Consider the following 23,766-nt stretch of genomic DNA (forward strand, 5'->3'; position numbering starts at 1 on the left):
AAGTTAAATAAATTTTAAGACTTATTGGTACAATTAAACGTACACTCATAAATAAAGTCGACAGACAAACTGTTCTCAAATTTTACAAGACACAGGCAATTCCAACATTGTTATATGGTTCAGAAACCTGGATCCTGACTAGAGTCCAATAGAGAAGAATTGAGGCCACTGAGATGAGACTCTTAAGGCCACTAGCAGGATTTAGACTACAGGACCATAAAGGAAATGAAGATATAGGTCAAGAACTGAATATCGAGAGTGTAACATCTATAATTGAAAAATATAGAAATAATTGGTACGACCATATAACAAGAATGCCCAACGGTAGGGTATCTTTTAGAACATGATGTTAAAGACCTACACGAAGAAGATGAGTGGGAAGACCAAAGAGACGTTGGAGACCAGTTTGACCGATAAAATTCTGGAGGCGGAACAGGCCATCGGCCTAAACCTTGAAGTTATTGATGATGATGATGATGATGATGATGATGATGATGATGATGATGATGAGGTTCTTAGGAAAATATTTGGAGCTAAGAGAGATGAAGTTACAGGAGAATGGAGAAAGTTACACAATACAGAACTGCACGCATTGTATTCTTCACCTGACATAATTAGGAACATCAAATCCAGACGTTTGAGATGTGCAGGGCATGTAGAACATATGGGCGAATCCAGAAATGCATTTAGAGTGTTAGTTGGGATACCGGAGGGAAAAAGACCTTTGGGGAGGCCGAGACGTAGATGGGAAGATAATATTAAAATAGATTTGAGGTAGATGGGATATGATGATAGAGACTGGATTAATCTTGCCCAGGATAGGGACCGATTGAGGGCTTATGTGAAGGCGGCAATGAATCTTCGGATTCCTTAAAAGTCATAAGTAGGAAGTAACGCATAATTACAATTAAAATTGAATGGGGGGAATTTTGGACGGAAAGCTTAGACACGTCAAATCTTGTATTTAGAAAGGAATCTTTTATGCCACTTAGAAAATTATATGGAAGATGATTGACATCTGCTGAAATGAGTTTCATGAGACGGACAGCAGGATATACACTTTTTGACCATCGAAGAAATAAAAATATTCTCCTGGAGCTGGAAGTTGAACCAATTTTGCAATACATCCATAGTTATAGAACTCCATGGAAATATCATGTGGATAGAAGGAAAAACCTTAGGTTTCCCAAATTAATTTTATTATATACACCAAGAGGTCGTCGACTTGCTGGAAGGTCTAAAAAGTGATGACTAGAAACCGTAACGGACTAGTGAGGCGCAATACTTGCACGTCGATGATGATAATGATGATGATATTTCTAATAATTCTAAGAGAGATTACTCATGTTAAAAAAATTATTAATTTGTTTAAAAGTTGAACTAAGATATAAGCCAAAAATGAATAGCTATACAGTATTTCAAATCCATAGTCTATAGAGGGTCAGCTGTCGCAATGAACATGTTAGTGACGCATCTCACAGTGCCTCTTCCCTTTCTTTCCTCCTGCATATGAGATCGGTGAATCCCCACACATGATGCAACGGTGACTCCACTCTTTGTCTCTGATCCAATTTTTTTTTTTCAGTTCAGTCTAATCGATCAACTATTGCGATCGAAGAGTAACTTATTAAAGTACAAAGCGGAAATTCATTCATTCATAGTGTTCTGCCTAAGGGCAGGTTTTTCGCTGCAAACCCAGCATTCTCCAGTCTTTTCTGTTTTTTGCCTTCCTCTTAGTCTCCGCATATGATCCATATATCTTAATGTCGGCATCATCTGATATCTTCTTCTGCCACGAACTCTTCTCCCGTTCACCATTCCTCCCAGTGCATCCTTCAGAAAGCAGTTTCTTCTGCTTTTGTCTGTATACAGATTTTATAGATAAGTCCAGTACTCATTACTACAAGCGGAAATAATAATACGGAATTAACAGTGTATTCGAATGTATTTTTATTAATACTCAACATTTTTCATAAACGTTTAAATTTGTTACGAAATTTAAAAGTAGCCGTTATGAACATTCAAGTCCAGTGACTGTTTTTTTTTGTGATGATCATAGTCGCGGGTGTTTTTTTGTTAAGTGATCAGTGATTTCCATGTAACTATTGATAATGGTTTAATTCTTAATAAAGATAACTATTTAAAATAAAACTGCAGTGAATGGGAAGAGAGTGATAAATTGGGTTGTAGTAGCAGTGAAAGTAATAGCTCATGTACATGATCGCTGCCAGGATCAACGAAGGGTGAGCAAAGCAGTCGAAGGGAAAAGGTGATTCTTAAGGGCCTTAGTTTTCATCTTAGGTTAAGTAATTTCCATGGGTATTATTAAAAATCGAACGATGTTATTTTTTGTAAAATATGTAAGGACATTTTTTTTAGAAAGAACAATGAAAGTTTTCTGGAACTTGTGTGCAGAATCTTGCATCCTCATTATTTAAAAAAAGTGGGCGCCTGTGTCGGGGAGTTATATCGTCTATACCCTCGGCTGATAGTTAAGTATTTTTGGTAGTGTATTGAAGATTTCTGAGTAATATGTAGCCTGTGTCCTCTTGCCACGTCATCTATAGAAGTCATGAAATATAATTTTGACAACTGACATTTTGGAGGGATGAAACAGATCGTCAAGACCTAATAGATTCCAGAAAAAAAAATGTGTCCTGTTTCTTTGTTTGCTGAGTGGACTGTGCATCCAGGATAATGTTTCAAAAGGGGACAAGTATAATTAATTATTGAGCCAGGTTTTCGTGGCGGGGGTTTAATGAGTCGAGGTGTGTTTCTGCATCCCCTTACAGTGTAATTAGACACGGGGTAACGTGGAAGTTATGGAAAGAAGATGATTTGGTAATTACCGCGGAGTCGAGAATGCACAGGAACTGGTACTCTTCCACTTTTTAAATGCATTTGTACAGTCCATCAATGACTTTTCTAAGATTTATGAAAATAAAAGACTAGAATAAATCTTTTCTAAGTTCTAAGAACAAAACTAGTAGATGTGTAATGAGCCTTTTCTTAAAACAAGGATAGTAGAGGTGAAGTAAACCTGTTCTAAGAACAAGATTAGTAGAGATGTAATGAAATTTTTCTAAGAACAAGACTAGTAGAGGTGTAATGACTTTTCTAAGATTTATAATAACAAGACTAGAATAAATCTTTCCTAAGTTCTAAGAACAAAACTAGCAGATGTGTAACAGCCTTCTCTTAAAACAAGGATAGTAGAGGTGAAGTAAACCTGTTCTAAGAACAAGACTAGTAGAGATGTAATGAGATTTTTCTAAGAACAGGACTAGTAAAGGTGTAATGACTTTTCTAAGATTTATAAAAACAAGATTGGAATAAATCTTTTCTAAGTTCTAAGAACGAGGCTAGTAGAGGTATAATGAGTCTTTTCTAAGAACAAGACTAGTAGAAGTATGAGTTTTTTTTTTTTTTTGTAAGATCAAGACTAGTAGAAGTATGAGTTTTTTTTGTAAGAACAAGACTAGTAGAAGTATGAGTTTTTTTTGTAAGAACAAGACTAGTACGAGTTTTTTTTTGTAAGAACAAGACTAGTACAAGTATGAGTTTTTTTGTAAGAACAAGACTAGTACAAGTATGAGTTTTTTTTGTAAGAACAAGACTAGTAGAAGTATGAGTTTTTTTTTTTTGTAATAACAAGACTAGTAGAAGTATGAGTTTTTTTTGTAATAACAAGACTAGTAGAAGTATGAGTTTTTTTTTGTAAGAACAAGACTAGTAGAAGTATGAGTTTTTTTTTTTTTTTTTTTGTGAGAACAAGACTGTAAGGTAGAAACGAACAATGAGCCATTTTCAAATAACAAGACATCCCTGAACTTTCCTAAGAACAAGTCTGTATTATAATTGCTTCAGTGAGCTTTCCTAAAAACAAATCTGTGTAGAATTGGTGCAGTGATCTTTTTCCAACTGTAGTAGAACTGGTTCAGTGGGCCTTTTCTAAGGCCACTATTTTTATAGTTAAACTGGTGCACGAATATTATAGTTAAATTAATGTAAATAGTATTATTTAGAAAAATATTAGTACAATTGGTACAGAGGGATATTTGTGATACAATTAACAACTTTGTAGTAGAATTCGTGCTGTTATGAATTGCAGTATTTTCACTTGTACACTGAGACCTTTCTGAGGATACGACTGTAGTGGGATTAGTGTATTTACTAAGAACTAGACTTCTGTAGTTAAACTGGTGTAATGGATCTTTACTGTGAAACTTCGCTTCTCTAATGTGTTAACTGAGGCGCATGTCTTCTTACACTTCTCTGTCGTGGGGTGACGGTTCTGTGTGTGCCGTGGTGTGTGTTCTGACCACTGTTGCACGTGTTTCAGGTCTCACGAGGCCCCCCATGTACCCGTTCTCAGCAGGCCAGTACCCATACCCCATGCTCAGCCCAGAGATGTCACAAGTTGCCGCAACATGGTGAGTATTAATTCTGTGTCATGTTTTTCTTGTCACCAATACTGTATTTAGGCCTGTAATATTCAGTTTTTTTTTTCAGCGGAGGAGATAAAAATATTTAGCAAGACTCCTTTCGGAAGGGAAGTAAAGTTGGGGATACCATGCCATAGTTGTGCAACACACCAGAGTACCCTGTTCCTGAATGAAAGCTCTCAGTATAAAATTTAGCAGATGTTTCTCGTTACTTCAGAAATTTAACCTTGCTAGTCATGATCCTCGCCTTTCCATCTACCATAATGTTCACGAATTCCACCTTGCAGATTGTCAATTTCAGCCATATAATTCACAGTGTCAGAGCAGAAGTTAAGGTTAGACAAAGGGTGGTCACAAACTGGAAACAGTATATTTTAAACGAAATTCGCACCAAATTTTAATGTCTCAAGAGTAAATTCCAACACCGATTAATTGCATAGACCAGAAATGGTTAGTCGTGTGCATTTGCACCGCGTTCATTGAGTGCATTCACTCATATGTACAGATATAAAAAATTGCCTAACCTGTAGGCGCTCTTGACTTGCTTGTCTGACTGAAGTCAGTGGTCGACAAACATCGATTGCAGCACTTAAAACGCGAACGAATGTACATAATGAATCAATGTTGCATATAAACAGAGCTTTTGTGAATCAGTTGCAGTATAACACGAGTGATATTAAACGGTCTTCATTGAATCCTCTGTGCGAAAGTGATTATTTATTTTCAATAATAGAAAATGGGTCACAGTGTTTAGTTCGTAGAAAAGCTACGTATTACCATTGTTAGAAAATCGCTTTTAAAGCACTATTACAAAACATAACATATTAGTATGGAGATGACTTAGATGTGGATCAAGAAACTCTTCTGAGTAATCTTAGTAGAACTAATAAAATTGGAGCAAAAGTAAGTTTGTTTAATCCTACTGTGTATCATGAATATGCACCACATTTGATCAAAATCGGTTTTTGGAAACTAGTCTAATCACAGCTGCTGATTTCATTATGTAGATATTTTACTTCATAGATTACGTTACATTAATAGTAAACTGTTATTGATCATGGCTATATGTTATTTATCACAGTAAATAAGTTACCTTTGGTTTAAAATTGCAACATGTATGCAAAGGCACGTATGCAACGAAACAAGCGTTTGGAAACATCAATGGCAGACAACCGGGAGTATTTTGGTAACGGTAAATAATTCAGAAATAATAACTTCTTACAGAATTAGATTTAATGTTTTGTGCACGATATTGCAATTGGGTGCATCGAGCGTTTATATAAATGAATTTCAGTTGAGTAATTAAATTGTTCGGTTGTTTATTGATGTAATTGATTGATGTATTTGTGGTGACAGATTAATTTAACGCGGTTGTGGATTTTACCTTTGGGTTATTATGTGTGTGTGTTTGCAATCATGGCGATGGCGTTGTCCTTTCAGGTTATGGTTGATAGCCAAAACCAACATAATGGGTACGTGCGCTGGTGAATGTTTACAAAAAAAAAACTGAAATTCTCTCTGAACTAGTTACTTCTATTTAATTACTATTTACACTCTATTTTGAAAGAAATGTTAGTCCTTAAAATAGCGTTTTATACAGCGAAGAATTTAACTGGCTCTGTTTCTGAAAACCCATTTCCTTTTCTTCCTCTTACCCTTATCGAAATCCCAATACAATTGCCGTCCGCACTCGTCATCGCGAACAGTTTCCAATTGGCCGTGAAAAGAAGCACACAGCTAAGTGAAAACTTCCCGTGACCAACCATTTTGTCCCGGTAACAGAGCGTGTAACAACCAATAACGATAAATAACGCTACGAACCGTCTCGAAAACGTTAGCCCCATCGCTACTAGCTACCTCTCTTATGACATTGTCATTGCTTTTTAATCTAAAACATTTTAAGTTTGATCATTCAACTAGTTTTGAGATAAGCACTAGCGATATTGCTAGTATTTCTAGTGCCATTCAGCTATTTATCCTGAGAAGTGCACGTGTATTGCCTAGTATACCTGCCATGGTATAGGCTAAGTTACAGAATGGTTAGGGCGCAGCTGTAATACGTTTGGAATGTGGTGTCACGATAATTTCATCATTTCCGCAATGGGGGGAGGGAGATTACTAGAAGGCAAATTTCCAAAATTTCTTGATTTATTTTATTTGTTTAATTTCTTGCTCCTTTTACGTTAAAATGATAACCTACATGTTATAAGGAAAAGGTGAATAGGATGTGGCAACTAGGTAGTAAGGCTTTCCAAAAGATCATTCTGATGAGGAGTAATTTTCCGATGCACCGTTATTTCTAAGACACAGTCGTAAGTTTGAATACAAAACTCGCATGGTAGATTTTCGCTAAGTTTTGTTCTGCATCTTCTTTAGAGATATTCCCCTTGTCCCCGAAGATTACAAACCAGCAATATTCATTGAGATGTGATGGAATTCCCTGATAGTATGAGCTTCATAACTTTACTTATTTATAATCACTTTAAATTGGAAGTTCCCTTTTATTCGTCATTTTAATCCACGTTAACTCGTTTGTCCTGTCAGTGCGCTCTTCAGTTCTGGGGTTTGTGTTGACGTTTTCTTCGCATACCCTACACTTTAATAGAGAAGTAAACTTCGTATCATAAGGGTTGAAGATCGTTTTTAGGCTAATAATGTCAGAGACTTTGAACTTTTTCGTCGGTGTGAACCATGACTTAATTAAGTTTACATTGAATTACATAGAAGTAGCTATGGTAATCAATTCATGGAAATCCAGACGTGGGTTTGGTTGAGTTGATGGCTCTGACATTCAGCCTGAACATTTCGAAATTACCGTGATTATTGTAATTCTAAAGTACCAGAAATGCTTTTTGTGTTAAATCTGGTTATCGTCTATCATTGTGAATGATTGAGAAAGAAAAATTGATGCAATTTTAAACACGAGATTGATGCGTTCTTGTAAAATGTTTTGAGGTTCATTTAACTATCTTTGTGCGTTCCAGAAGGTAATGATTACTTATCTCTGAAAATCTTCATTTTGCTAAAGTAACTCACATAGACAAATATTTTTGGATACCTTCATAGAATGCCTTATAACATATTACCAAAGTAAGGCATGTGTGTTCGTGCGTGTGCGTGTGTGTGTTTCTCATAAGGTCGAAAAATCAGAGATAGACCAAAAGGTCGGGAAGAAAGATGTCCTTCATTCAAAGCAAGAAAAAATCTCCACGTGGAATGCATGCAAGACTCGAATTTCTGGCAGAAATAACTGGAAATGTGGCATTCAGCCATTTAATACCTTACACAGTATCAAGCTAGATGTTAGGAGGGCAATGTCGATTGCAAATGTAATAATAGTAGCTATCTGAAAATGTGTGTCTGGTTCTTTAAAGTTTCTGTCTTCAAATAATTTAGGACAGAAATATCGGAAGCTTAAGAGTTAAGGCTGGTTCACAATAAACTGGGGACGGACACGACAACGAGAACGGAAATAATGTTAAAATAAATGTATTTAAATGTGAACATTCACAATAGTTAATTGCGAATGCTCGCATTTAAATACATTTATTTTTAACAATATTTCCGTTCTCGTTCTCGCTGTCGTTTCCGTTCCCGGTTTATTGTGAATCAGCCTTTACCTTACCTGATTATTCCTAGAATGTTGCTATATTTATCTTTCATTTGACTTTGCTATTTCAGCAACATGCTAATGAAATAAGTGAGAAACCCCCTTGTATCTGACTGATGTTACTTCAAAGTTACTACCAGGAACGAAACTAGAGAAGCGCGGATTATGCGCTAGGTCCAGTAGGCCTTGCAGCCCTCCGCGCCTCTGTCAAGCTAGCCACTATGCGTTCCTTATTTTCTGTACCATTATTCATCATTGAATAGGAGGAAAGATATTATTATCATTTCATCCGTGGTATAGAAACTTTCATGTTTTAAGAATGACTTCAGAATTTTTGTCCAGCTAACCGATAGATCTTCCTTCTTGAGTCTTTTATGTATTGTTGTATAGCAATTGAATAAACATTTACGCCCCAACGAAACAAATGCGACATCTCATTAAGAAGATTTGAGTTTCAGTTGTGTTACAGTACGTGGACGTAGCAACAATGAACAACATGTTTTCAGGTCTGACGTCTTTCAAACCTCATTCCGACCCATTTCATTTGTTGTGGGTCTTTCAACCTCGGATGTCTTTTCTTCATCTTTCCCCCCACCCACTTTCCCTTCTTGCAGTTTTTTTCTCCCCTTGAAGCTGCCTATTGGGAACCAAATCGGTTTATTGGGATCACCTCATCCCCTTTCCAGTTTTTCCAATTCTTTCTGCCTTTGCTTCTCAGCCCTACCGCACTAGGAATCGATGGGAGTGTGGGTGGGCTGAAAAGAAATGGAATTGAAAAGGGTGATGATTGAGGCGTAGATTGGAATGGTTGACGTTCGGGCGGGAGTGGGGATGAAATCAGGCTCTCTGGAGCAATCCCATTCCTATGCATTGCTACGTGACGACGATTTGATATTATGTCTACTAACAATCGCTTTAAACAGCTCAAGAAATATAAGTTGCACATTATTTCGTGCTGGTGAAACTAAGAACTGTCGTGAGGTTCTCACCGTTAATCCATAACTTTCCACTTTCATTGTATTACCATTCATTGGAATCTTTCAATTCTGTAATTGAAATGAATGTATCTGTATATATTTGTCTTTACGCAATATAACTTTCGGTGAGGCGGCACTTCACATTATTAGTAGCCTATACAGTGTCGACTCACCGTTTTACACGCCTGTCGTACAAGCCATTTAGGACCTTACTTATTTTTAATTTATTATTGCAATTTTTCCACTAGTCTTTCCTTGTCTGTCATCAATTCTTCCACACGTTTACTCCTAACCCATTATTATACCAAAAATACTATAACCCCCCTCCTGTATGACACATTTCCCCTCACTCTACATCTTTAATTATTCCCACTTTTCACTACTCACTCTTCCACATTGCTACTTTTTAGGTCTTAGTTTTCTTTTCTCACGATTTATTTCCCTTCCACACCATTTCCTTAAGTCATACTTTTTTTTCACCTTGTTTTCCCCTCTTCCTTCATCACTGCTCCCTGAACTATCTCCTACTTCCGTTACTCTAGCCTACTTTTCGTCAGCCTCGATTTAGATCCTAGTTCCTTCACCCGTTTCAGAATTGCTCCCATCTGATGTCCACTATTTCCCTTCACTTGTATTGAGGTATTATTGTGCTGTGCTTGCTGAATATCAGTTCGCGTCACTCCTATTTCTTCTTCAGTTGACGTCACTGCTTGCTTTCCGGAAATTTTCGCTGATTTTGATACGTTTGCATTTGCCTCGCGTACACTCACCACACTTATGTCACTAACCTCGCCTTTACATACGATATTCTTGATTTTTTCTTTCAAAATTTTCCTGTTCCTTTCCTTTTCTTCTGAGCCTACAAATGGTTCCTTTAACGTTACTAAGCACTCCTCTACACTAAAAGCCAAATTGTTTATCTTTATTTTGTCTTTGATAAGTTTCGCGAATTGTCCATTTTTTCGTGCTGCTTTAAGAAAATAAAACTCTTCTTCTACTTCTCACTTCGTAGCTTCAGTCGTTATCTGTTCTGATCGTTGTGTTCCCTAGCATTCTTCTATTCTTCATAATCCTCTCCTTCGTAACCAAACTCTTAAATTTTACTACTGTTGGTCTAACTTGTTCTGAATTTTGTATTTGCTTCTTTCCTACTCTAAATGCTTCCTGTACTTGTCCATCTCTCACGTCCATACCAGAGACAGGCAAAATCTCTTTCAGACTTGCCCATGACTGTTTACGTCCGTGAGCGGGCTTACGCTTAGTATCGTTCGCCCGCCTGCAACCTTCTCTCACTACCAGGTAGGCAGTGTGGTTGCACGTGACTCCCACATAGCCCTAAGAGGACATGAAAGGACTGTTGGGTTCCGCCGACCTGCGCCAGACTGTGCTGCTTTCAGATGCATGATAAATATCAACCAAGTCATTTAAACCTGACAAGAAGCCTACAGATATAGACAAACTACTGAAAACTTAATTTGTTGTATTCTGAAACGTACCGTTAATAAAGAAAAAGAAAACCATTTCTCGTCAACATAATATCCATTAAATCCAACAATTATTATAAATTACCGTCACTTTCCTTTTCATCGTAGTAATATAAATTTAATGCAAACCATTCAAACTTTCAGCTTCATAAATAAAAAGAAATCTGTCCCTCAGAAGTTAAATAGCAAATCAATATTCTGAAGAACGAAAAACTTTTATATATTTTACAGGTATTCGTGAGGCTTTTAATTGTAGATAAGGAAAAAGTTAAAATGAAATATTTTTCTATAATAGTTGTTGATATTCATAATAATTGTTACCAATATATTTTCAACATATTTCCTTCTCTCCTCTCCTCTCCTCTCCTCTCCTCTCCTCTCCTCTCCTCTCCTCTCCTCTCCTCTCCTCTCCTCTCCTCTCCTCTCCTCAAATAGTCACAAGTTACGAAATGTTACTATTTTGTTAAGTCAGATACACTTCGCAGGAATATGAAATGTATAATATTGTCTTATTATTTTATGAATTCTATAGCGCAATAAATCGTATAACTGTTTTTTTAATCAAGAATTATCTGCCTTTATTTCTTGAGTCAGATACACTTTGCAGAAAAATGAAATGTATGATATTTATCTTATTATTTTATGAAATTCTGTAGTGCAATAAATTGTAAAACTATATTTCTTTAATCAAGAATTTTCTGCCGTGTTGGACCATAAAATAAAGATTTTTTGAAGTGACTAACGAACTTAGATTTCAAACTAGTACTGTTTCATCTTAAGCAGCGCAGACTGGCTTCCGTAAATGCAAGTCACTCTACCTTATAATACTACCAAACAGGCAGGCTTTCATGGGTTCCGCCTGGACTGAACTTAGAAAACCCGGGCTGAATGGGTTCAGTCTTAAAAGTTAACTTGCTTTGTAGCGTCACCGGAACCCAAGCCTGACGGCACGCAGTTACGGGCGTGAGTCTTGTCTGATTTGCCGGTGTCTAGTACATATAGCCTAGATAATATGAAAATGAAAGAAAGATTTGGACTGGCCTGGTTCAGTCGAGGGATTTGGAGATTAAGAAATATACCTTAAGGCATGTGCCCATTATGTGGACAAAGAGAAGATGACATTCATATTGTTCTTGAATGTAAACCTACAAAAGATATACGGATGAAATTTATAAATGAAAAGTTCCTACAAATGAATAAAGAAATAGCTGTAAGAAAACTTATGAATAATAATAACACAAAGTTACAGAAGCAATTAGGTCTCTATCTATTTTTGACTAAAAAAATTAGAATGGAAAGAATAAATGAAATAGCTAGAATTGAATGAAAAAATTAATAATTAGACAAATATGTTTATACGCTTGTTTTTGTGTTATAGATGTAGAATTACTAATTGTAACAACATACTAAAATGAGTTGAGTCTTGCACAAAACTAGACGCAAGTGCAAGATAAAACAAAAAAAAAAAAAAATTATATTAAATACTTAAATTGTAGAAAAAAATGGTGTATCTATGTGTAAAATTATAAAGTCTGTAATGTAAGGTTTTAAATGATTATATGTATGTACTTTTTCTGTGAACTATAATATAATAAATATCATAGAAATAATTATTATTGCTTGTGTATTGTTTTATTGTGAGATGATAAGAATGCATATGTTCGTTGTTGCAGGCATACTCCTAGTATGTATCCGATCTCAACGGCGGGTGCGGGATTCCGAAGTCCGTACCCCTCGTCTTTGCCCATAACAAGTACAAGTTTGTCCAGGTAAATATCAATACCTACTTGATTTACAGTAAATACTGATTTACTATCTCAGTATGACTCAAAGAAACAGCGTGTTCGACGACAGATGCAGTTCATTGTCTCTTCCATAGGGACTGAGTGTGTCCCTTGCCCTGTGTTATACGTGAGCTTATAGCTAGGGACGAATAATCTGAACAAGCATGCCACAGGCACTGAACCATCACTACAAGCAATAATAATAGTCATAATAATCTGTTACAAGACAAGTGACAGCTTGTCCGGTTACAAAATAGCCTATTAGATCTCTGTTCGGGAATTGGAATGCAAAATTAATCATATGGCTAAGGAATCTCTGTACTTGTGAATGTCTGGTGTTGCTTAAGAAGGAAGTTAGAGCGTAAAAAAGCGTCAGTGGCTTGAAAAGTTTAGTAGTAGTAGTAATAATAAATAATAATAATAATAATAATAATAATAATAATAATAATACTAGTAATAAGGTTAAAGCCTTCATTATACACCGGCAAGAAATTGTCTCCCAGAAATCGTGATTACCGCGTCTTGACTCGGCTCTAGCGCACTGGTCTTCCTTCTAGACAGGGTTTGATCTCCGGTCTGGTTATGATAAAATTTCTTATAGATATAGCAGATGTAGATACTTATTTGGGTTTCCATGTTCCATCCCACCTCACCTTCATTTCTTCTATCATTTGCAGTAGTTGAAAGTAGGTTGGGGTGAAGAAGTACGGGTCTCCGATACTGATGTAGGATTTAAAGACTTCAAGCTCCGGGCCCTCTGGGGATAAGACCTGGTTCCTTTAAGAATTACACAGGATGGTCCGTCTGCTAGCATCGGATTCACGAGCTGTAATAGTGGTATAATCTGAGACAAGCCTTAATGGCCTTTTTCCTTACCAGCTGGGTTGCTATGGTTTATCTCAGAATATAGTAGTAGTAGTAATCTGTCAAGTAGCAGCATATCTGATTATACCGGGAGGATTTACCGTCCTTTACGGAGCTTATTTCTGAAGACATTTTGAGCAAAAAATGTCATATAAACATAGTTCCTATTCTCAGATTTTCAGAGTTACACTAATTTAAAGTTGTTTGTAAAATACGTTTTTTTCTTTAGTTTGAAGTTAAAAGAATAATACAAATAGAGAATGAACCATTCAGAAGTATCATTTCTTTAATTGGCAAGTATTATGAAACTAAAAATGTGCTGTGTACTCCTTAGTTGCTTCGTACAGACATTTTTTTTCTATTTTTAATTAGAAAATTACATTATTCTTACGCACTTATCACAACAATTATTACAAATCACACCACTTCCACCGACTTAATTATTTGCAGTTCAATTTTGCATCCTAATTTACAGTCTTGGAGAATTTACAACACATTTTAAAAAATGTCGCCGTCCGCTTGAGTACACTTGGCCGCACGCTTGTGAACGGCACTCGTCGCTCTACGTAACTGCATACGGCTATCTTTGATTTCCGTAGCGGTCGCGCTGGCTGCTGACTGCACGCCGACCAAGATCACGCATTCACAGCAATGCGTTCCAATAACGAAACGTAACTCTGTAAATATTGAGAATAGGACCCATGTTTATATGACATTTTTTGCTCAGAATGTCTTCGGAAATAAGCTCCGTGAAGGACGGTAAATCCTCGTGAATCACTCTGTATATTCAGTAAATCCCTGTTCGGGAAGTGGAGTGCAATGCTAATCGTAAGACCAGAAGTGTCCCGGTACTTGTAAATTACTAGTGTTGTTTAATTAGAATAAAAATATGTTGAGCATCCAAAGGTTTCAGTGGCTTGTAAAGCTGAATAATAATAATAATAATAATAATAATAATAATAATAATAATAATAATAATAATAATAATAATAATAATAATAATAATAACAATAAGAATAATAATACCTTTCATTGTACTGACTCCCAAAAAGATTTAATAATTCCTAGATTACCGGTATACTATCAAATTGCTCAGAAGTTCGTAGTAATTCAAATAACTTCTTGTCAGTTGCAATTCACCCAGTGTCATTACAGTAATTTCATTACGACATGCCTTTCTTAAGAAAACATTTCATTTAATTATTTTCCTCATGTTTTCCTTCCCATTCCACTCATCACGCGATCACTTACTCTCTTCTTTCCTTGTTTAATGTGGTATATGTTCCTTTCTAAGTGCAGTAAGTGAATTCCCGTTTATTACAATCGTTACTTCTGTAATATATTAATAATTCATAATTTCATGCTAGTTGTTTTGCTCAATTGCATAGTTTTGTTTATATGTTTTCAGAGACATTTAGAGCTTTCAAGAAAAGAGAGTCATAGATAATCCTGTTCGAAACTTTGGGTAAATTAAATCTTTAAGATAGATTTGTTATTCACCTAGACAGGATATAATTATAAATTACATAAATTTGTAATAGCCTAACAGCAGTGGCCATGACGGAACATAAAGCAATGAGATTAGTGTAGTTGTGTGGAGATACTCCGGGAGTTTGACGTGAACAAGCGCACATGGCTGCCTACAGTTCTTGGGATTAGCCGTTAGCTGGATTAGTACCTCTCATGCACTTGTGTAATTGGTAATATAGTGCCTTACATTGACATTAATTTGTCACTTGGTATTGCTACATTAACAAGGTAATGATTAAATTACTGTACTAGTAATTTACGGAACAGAGTTTGTAAAAAAAGAAAGCGGTGATAAGCTGATTACAAAAATGAAGAACATGCATGTGTTCTGTTTTTCACCGAGAAATGTGATTTAATGTGTATGTATTCGAAAACTGGAGATATTGTCTTTCCTAATTAAAATGATGATCATGATGATAATAATAATAATAATAATAATAATAATAATAATAATAATTGTAATAATAATATATCCGATTTAATAACACCTGTCGCCATCTTCCAGTGTCCAAACGCCATTTGTCTCTGTCCATCCATTGGTCTGCGTTGCTACCTCAACTCCATCTAGATAAGAGTCTTTTTTTGACATGCCTTATTTCTTCTTTTCGCTGGTACCATTCCATTATTAGTTTAAACAGTCATTCTTCCGACATTCTTGTAACTTGTCGAAATCAATGCAATCTTTTTTGTTCAGTAACGTCTAAAAAAAAAAAAACACAGATATTTCACTCCCATAATTTCTTTCGTAGTTTCATTTTAAATTTTTTCTAGGCTGGATTTTTTTTTGCTTATTTTATCAAAACATCCATTTCGAATAATCTTAGTTCAGTTTCTAAGTCAGGCTATGAACTTTTCAAAACAATCCTCGTAATTTTAGCGATTCTATTTCTTCTCCAGTACAAATATATAGTAGTAGTAATAATTATCAAGTGGCTCAGTAATATAGGCTACTTTCATTTCTCTGAACGTCGCGAATTATGTTTGTAACATATTGCATTGTTTACAATTCAGAAGGAGTGTAACTTTTTTTGCATTGCCAGTTCCTTTTTTGCCAACCATTCTTGAAATTTACTGTGATATGTATTTCTGCTGAGATGATGTACGCGAAGAAATCTGACGTCTGATGTATAGTACCAGAATTCAGAAATACTTCGCTTTCATTTGTGCTCAGGACACATTTTACATTTCACATTGCACTTCCCACTTTCACGATTTAGATGTATCCTACAAAGTCTGCATAATTTTCCCGACAAGCACTGTTTATAGAATTAAGGGGAAATGATTTTTAGTCTCAAATAAACATAATTAGTGTGAGGGCAAAGCAGTGAATTAATGTTGTAGAATGGATGGGTTGCAGAGAAGCCTAAGATTAATTAGGCATAATAAGATCAGAGATGAGAATATGAGCTCATGGATACCCAGGATACAGTATTGGACCGCCTTGTATGAAAGAAATTGGTATGTTAACGAAGTGTAAGAAGAATGACTGACGAAAAATGACCTTATAAAATTGTATTGGTCATCTATGGGACCCGCAAAAGATAAAAGGATCAAGAAACATTTGGAAAGGAAGTGTAAAAGACATGCATAAACGTGGGCTGCAGGATGGATAGTGGCAATAAAGAATAACCACCGAAAAGAGGAGAAGCCTTTAAAATGAGACTAAAAGTAAGAATTAATGATAGAAGAAGAATTTGTGCCGATTCTTGCCTTTTGCAATAGCTTTGGTACCGTGAATTTCAACTGATACAGAGCTATCATAAATGAATGTCCAATTATTACAGTATTGGATTGTGCCTTCCTGAATCCTTCATCAGTAATCGATTTAATTTTCAATACAAGAATAATGAACAGTCGAATGCAGCCAACAACATAATCAGACAATGAGTGTAGTCTGTATCACGCCGCGGCGTATTGAAACCAAGCTACATAGAACTGGATGTGTACCGTAACATCACTATTTTTCCAGATGGATTGCGAAAAGAATTAAAATTTATTATTATTATTATTATTATTATTATTATTATTATTGTTGTAAGCTGTATCTTTCCGTTTCGCAAAGGAAAATATCATTCTTATAAATATTGGTAGTTTGTTACGAGTAAAATCAATGAAAATATAAAGATCTCATCGCATAATCAAATCATAGATTCCTACCAAAATAAAAAAAAAGTAATATTTTGTCTACATAGTTTCGATGGATGATATTACATAATATTAATTAAGTTTAAACCAATTATGGCATGAGCTCTTTGCTGATAATGGAGCCGATATTTACTCCGAAACGTTGGGCATCTCAATATTTATGACAGTGCAAACATCCAAAAATTTTACACTGCGTTGAAAACCGTAGAAATCCAAAACCTTGTTTATAAATTAATCGCTGGCACTGTTGTACATTCGAAGTCATAGCTTGTTGCACTCTCCGTTTTAATTTTTATTTCACACTAGACGAATATGCTTTGGGATCCTTACAGTGCGGAGAAGTCTGAACAGTCTATTATTTCATTTAATACAACTCACAATAAAATAAATGGCAACAGAGAGATATGGATACTCCATCTATGGTCGAACCCGCTACAGAAAGTTGTTTTAAGTTTGTAATGAAGTGAAATTTGACATTTGAAACTGTAATAAGTATTCGTTTAATTTTAAATAGTACATAGATAGATATGAAGATGCATGTCCAAGTAAGTGACCACCTAGTGGTATAGAAACATTCGATAGTGTTCAGTTCATTTTCTTACATTATATGATTAAGTTTTAATGAAAATGAAAACATAATTAATTATAGGTTACATGTAAATTCGATTTAAGATTTTGTGTTATAACTTGAAAACTGCATCTATTTATTACAACACGTTTCAGTGGCTAATCTTAACGCTTTGTTTTCTTCTTTTCTTTTTTCCTCCTTCATTTTTTGAAGCGATTTTTACAGGTTCTCACCGACAGGGCTAATTCCGCCGCATCCTGGATTAAGCCCCCATTCCCACCCCCACTCGCACCCCCACTCGCTAGCGTCGCACCCCGCAATCGTCACGCCTGGTCCCAAGCAGGAGTTGGCAACACACCAAGTGGACCACAATCACAGGTAAGACGGGTTGCATACAACTTTTATGTGATTTGTACGCTGTAGAACTAATTTTGATCATTCTGCATGTTTTACGAAGCCCAGTTCAATTAACACAAAAAACAATAATTGATGTAGCTTATAAAACAGAGAGATTAACCCTCCTGATACTAAGGTTTTTCACAACTTACTACTACCAAGGGGTGTAATACAATTACTTCCATAAAAGTCATATACCAGTCTTTGTTAAGCACTTGGAATATTAACAATTTATGTATTAATGACTACAGATTTGTAGAAAATGTAAAAATATAAATTAATCATCCTGTTTTTTTTAATACAGAGTGATTCAAAAGTTCCGTTTCATTTTGTTGAAAACGTATACCAAAATTAATTAACTTTACCTATGTCACTGGTGACACTATAAGATAGCATCTATAGTAAATTTAAAATTGCTTTTCTTCCATTTCAATACAAACTCTTCAATGCTATGTAGTTTTGACATGATGGAAAACATATTTAAGAGCCAAGGAAGTTACAATACTATAGCATAAATTGGAAATAATTTCAGTTAATTCTTGAAATTTCGATATTCGAATATCATCAAAACATTTCTTTATAAGAAAATAAAATCCTAAAAAAAAAGTTTTAAGTTATAAAAATAAATTAATACAAATATAAACCAAATAAAAAATGCTAGTTATTTGTTGAAATTCAAATATTCGGACACCACCTATACTACAATGAGCATCTAGGAAAAAGACCCCACTAATAAATATTTATAACAAAATCACTTTTAGAAAAACCATAACACAGAGACGTAAAAAATAAAAAAACAGTTAAACAAAAGGTCTTGTTAATAAAATAAACAATATGAAATAATGTTATAAATAACACAAAATAAAATAATATAGAAGCAGATAAACTCAAAAATGAAGTAAATTAAGCTATAAGTTGAATTTTATATCTTGGAATTTTCATGACAGCTTACCAAGGGAGGTAACAAGATCATTTGACATGAATAATGTGCATTATATCTTAAAGTCTCTTAATTATTATTAATGCTATTTCTAACTTAAATTATTAATATACCTATAACGGACAAATACATGGAATTTTAAAAAGAACTATGGAAAAAAATGAAAATAATATTGAAAAATCATCAGTGAGGTAATCCTATTAACCACTTGGTAGCAGGAGGGTTAAAGAAATATCACCACTTTATATACTACAAGATATCGTATGAAATATAATATTGCATCATGTTTAATTTGGTCCTTTATCTACATAAGGTTGAAAACCCCCGTTAAGAGCTATGCTGATTGAGATATTATTATTATTATTATTATTATTATTATTATTATTATTATTATTATTATTATTATTATTATTATTATTAAGTGGCTGGGAGGGGAAATACTGTATCTTTACGGTGAAACTACATATACAAAACTGTTATATAGGTTTTGGAAGTCGCTCTGATTACAATGAAGTCTGAAACTTTGTTCGTAGATTGTAGAACATCAAAAGCTCACAGAAACAAGGACTCACGCTTCTATCTTCTGAAGGAATTAAGAGAGCCTCCCAATTTGTAAAAAACATTAATGGTAACAGAGGAAGAATTGAAGCTTTTCATACTTTCATGTAATCAGTGCGTTCTATCACTTAATTACTCGTACTGATATGTAAAGCAGTGCAATAGAGGGTTTCGCATATGTACATCCAGGAGCTCAAGGAAAGATGAGAGTGCAAGAAAGACGACTGAGAGAGGCCGAGTGGGAGAGAGAGAGTTCCCGGAGTAGCATGCCTTCTCGATTGTGATTGGTCACTGTCAGGTCCCGTTGCCTTGGTAACCGGAGGGTGTATGGACCACCAGTAGCGGCTGTCCGACCGGGAAGTAAAGGGGTTGAAGTTATGCAGGGAATCCGTATACCGTTGTGTGTACTCGCTAGTAGTGGCGTTGGGGTGAGGAACGTGAAGGGTTGGAATGGCAATGGGAGGGTGGGGTCGAGTTTAGTTGGCTCAGTACTCTGGAATATAGGGGTTCGGGGGTGTGTGTTAATCGATATTTTCAGCAGGTACAGGGTCTACCATCGGAGGTGGTCCCGCAGTGTTATGATCGGGATCGTGTTCGACCAATAGAGTTCTGATTTACCTATATGGAACATTGATATTGGCTCCATGACAACAGTTTTATGGGAATAAATATTCATGACTCTCATTACACGTGAAAAAAGAATGCATGTTCATTTATACAAATATGTAGCTTCTTCTGTTTTCGTAGACAACCATTGAGAGTTTCCACTCCGGTAGATTGCGAGTACTTCATGTCGCTGTCTCATTAGCTTTCAGTACCAAAGTTCTGAGTTCATTTCAGCGCGAGTCCAAGATCACCGTTGTGATTGACAAGTATGATGCAAAGGTTTCCTCGGGCTAAGATACGTTTACACGAACTTAACATAAGAGCTAGTTCAGAACTTCAGTTTTACACGCATAAATGGAATACGTTTAAATAAATTTAACCTAAGACTGAGTCCAACACTAAAATTTCACAGACATATTAATGAATTACATAAACTTAACCCAACATAAGAGCGAGTTCTATGCTGAAGTTTCAAACGTATTTAATTGGAATCAGTTTACATAAATTTAATGTACCATAACATAAGAGTGAGTTCAGCACTGAAGTTTCACACGCATGGAATCCGTTTACACAAACTTAACGTAACAGAAGAGCTAGTTCAAAGTAGAAATTGCGCATGCATTTAAATGGAATTCTTTTACACAACTTAATTCAACATAAGAGCTAGTTCAACATAGATTTATACACATTTAAATGGAATCCGTTTACAACTTTGCTAGTTCAACGTTGAAGTTTCACATGCATTTAAATGGAATTATTTCACACAACTTAATGCAACATAAGGGCGAGTTCAACACGCATTTAATGGAATTTGTTTACATAAACTTAATGTAAGATAAGAGCGAATTCAGCGCTAAGATTTAACATACATTAAAATGGAATTCAGTTAATCAAACTTACAACAAAATTGTCTCTGACAGAGAGGGCTCCACACAACTGGACGATGTGCCAACTGTTCCTAATTTCACCAAATTCTCTGCTTTGAGTACAGTTCTTCGTATATTGAGGCTCCAAATATGTTATGTGAAATATCAGGTGCCTTTAACAGAAAAGCGTGAAACAAGGTAGAAATATGACGGCAGGCACAGTAAGCCAGTTTGGTTGCACTATATCCAGAAACTCGGAAGACAAATTTTTGGGAGAGAAATGATCGCAGGCAATTTTGGCTGCAGTCAATTTTATGCAAGGACATGGCTCATGAAGAGGAACGTTCGTTCAGATTCTGTAAGATATTTTGATCCTGTGGGCAGATATTATGTTATCGGGTTGTAGATAGTACATTTTGCACTCCCACCAAAGGACTGTGAACATTGATTTAAGCAACCATAAATGTCAGGGTGAATTCTCGCCGAATTTCAGTTATTCACAGACGAGAAGTCAGTGTGTTGTACATGGTAGAGCAGTATTTCTCAATAAGTTGTTTCGAATGCAACTCTGCAAAGACACTCGAGAGGAGAGCGAGAGTTAGAACGTGGGATGAAATACTGGGGAAGGAAATTGTGTCACTCCCCCTATACTCCTCTGGGCTCTACTGACTCAAAAGGAAACATTCTGATGGTGGGGGGGGGGGGCAGATAAAAAGTTATAATTTTTTTCTTCCACAATGTTAATAATGTCAAAAGAAGTGCTTATACAAATTTTGGCCACTCGACCGCAGTTACGAGGCCGCCCAAAAAGTGATTTTTCCTGGGGCCGTTTACAGAAAAATAAGCATAATTACATGGAAAGATTTATTGGAACAGATATAGGAATTGAAGGGTTCAGAGCCATAGTGGGCCAAGCGCCATTTATTAAAAACGGAGAAAGCAAGAGTTAAAGTTAAGTGAATATCATAGTTTAATGAAGATTGACATATCATTTAGTTTGAATGTGTATGCTTTATATTACTTGCTATATGTTTCCATTGAATTATGGTAATAATTTCATTTTAACCCTTGTTTTCTACGGTTTTAGTAAATGGCGCTTGGCCCACTATGGTTCTGAACCCTTCAATTGTTGCGCTATTTGTCAACATATCTCCCACTGGAATTGAGACATTTGTCATACCATGAGATCAATTTTTGTATCTTGTGTCGTAGAAGTCAGCCGCCTGGAATCCTAACCAGCGTTTGACAGCCGTCTGCACCTCTCTGTCGATACCATAATATGACAAATGTCTCAATTCCGATGGTGAATATGTTGAAAAATAGCTCAACAATTGCTGTGTCTGTTCCAATAAATTTTTCCAATAAAATTGTATTTTCTTTCTGTTAACGGCCCCTGACGAACTTATTTTCTTACGGCCCTCGTAATTGCGGTCAAATGCCAAAATTATTAACATGGTGAAAGAAAAATAATAACTTTTTTATCTGCCCCCGTCAGAATGTTTGCTTGTCAGAGACATTCTCAGTCTATTTTTCTGTTACTATTGCATGAGCTCATCGTGTCTGAATAATCTCTGTATTTAGAAAATTAAGACGTAACAATTACAGAACTTAAATAGTTACTATATCTTCCTGATGTTGATATATTTATAGACGTGTCACTACAGGGATGATTTCCCGGTCTCTGAAAATGGGTTGTAGATAAACTGAACGTTTTAAATATGCTGTTGGCACTTTTTACTTTTTTTTTATTGCAGCGCAGTGGAACTATTTGATTATTTACCGATCATGAAAATCCCGCGTTAAATACCGACGTGGAACACCTATCTGTTTACATGGAGAAGTGCGCGTTTGAAAACGAGACCGAACGATTCCGTGTTAATGCCACCACTGTAGCTGTGACGATATCAACAATACAGATGTAAATCCCGGAACCGCAGATGGTTTGAATAAACGTTGTTTCAACCACGGAGACATAGATGGTTATAGCAAATGTTATGACAACCACAGAGACACATATTGTTCAAGTTAATGTTACATCACCTACGGAGTTCCAAATTGTTTGAGTAAATGTAATATCAGATCCGGAGATACGAGTAGATGGTTTGCGTAAATGTTATAAAGCCACAGATGATTTGAAAATAAATGTTACATAACCCACGGCGCCACAGATAGTTTAAGTAAATGTTATATTAACCACAGAGAGTCCACCGTTGTAGAGTAACAGTTAGCGCGTCTGACCGTGAAATGATCGGGCCCCGGGTTCAAATCCTGGTTGGGTTTTTTTCCGGGATTTTCCCTCAACCAATTGAAACAGAATTGCTGGGTAACTTTCGGCGTTGAACGTCGGACTCATTTAGTCATCATTAATTCACATATCATCATCATTCATACTATAGCTCGGATTAAGTTCACGGTGCGGTGTGCTATACTTGTACAAGAGCTCGGCCGTTTGGCTACCCAATCATTCACAGAATAGGAGTGGTAAGCACAATAAGTCTCAGATTGCAGTGCAATCCTTCGGGTTCCTCTTCCGTACAAGGGGAAAAAACACAAACACAGATGGTTCAAGTAAATGTTATATATCAACCACTCTTCGTCGGACTCCTATGCTGGAAAAATAACTAAGAAAGACACTAGTTGAGTTTTTTTTTTTTTTGTGGAGTGCGGCATCGTATAGAACAGAAACGTGGACATTATGACGAAGTGAAGAGAACGACTGGAAGCATTTGAACTGTGGATATGGAAAAAATTAAGCGTGTAAAATGAACAGACAAAATAAGAAATGAAGCTATGCTAGAAAGAGTGATGAAGAAAGAATAATGCTGAAACTTATCAGGAAGAGAAAAAGAAATTGTCTGGGTCACTGGCTAAGAAGAAAGTGCCTATTGAATGATGCACTGGAAGGAATGATGAACAGGAAAAATGTTCGGAGCAGAAGGAGGTATCAGTTGATAGACGACTTTAAAATATATTAATCATATGCGGAGAATAAG

The 23,766-nt window shown here is 35.7% G+C and overlaps 1 protein-coding gene across 1 annotated transcript in view; it reads left to right on the top strand.

Annotated features, from left to right (window-relative positions):
- The window catches only part of LOC138709972 (uncharacterized), a 162,372-nt gene that overhangs the window by 92,720 nt on the left and 45,886 nt on the right, over positions 1 to 23,766 (top strand). Inside the window, exons 4-6 of the mRNA XM_069840654.1 lie at positions 4,343 to 4,433; positions 12,190 to 12,285; positions 17,621 to 17,784. Of these exons, the coding sequence (XP_069696755.1) occupies positions 4,343 to 4,433; positions 12,190 to 12,285; positions 17,621 to 17,784 (351 nt within the window). The remainder of the gene's footprint in view (positions 1 to 4,342; positions 4,434 to 12,189; positions 12,286 to 17,620; positions 17,785 to 23,766) is intronic.

Source organism: Periplaneta americana, chromosome 12 (genome assembly GCF_040183065.1).
Source record: "Periplaneta americana isolate PAMFEO1 chromosome 12, P.americana_PAMFEO1_priV1, whole genome shotgun sequence".
NCBI lineage: Eukaryota > Metazoa > Arthropoda > Insecta > Blattodea > Blattidae > Periplaneta > Periplaneta americana.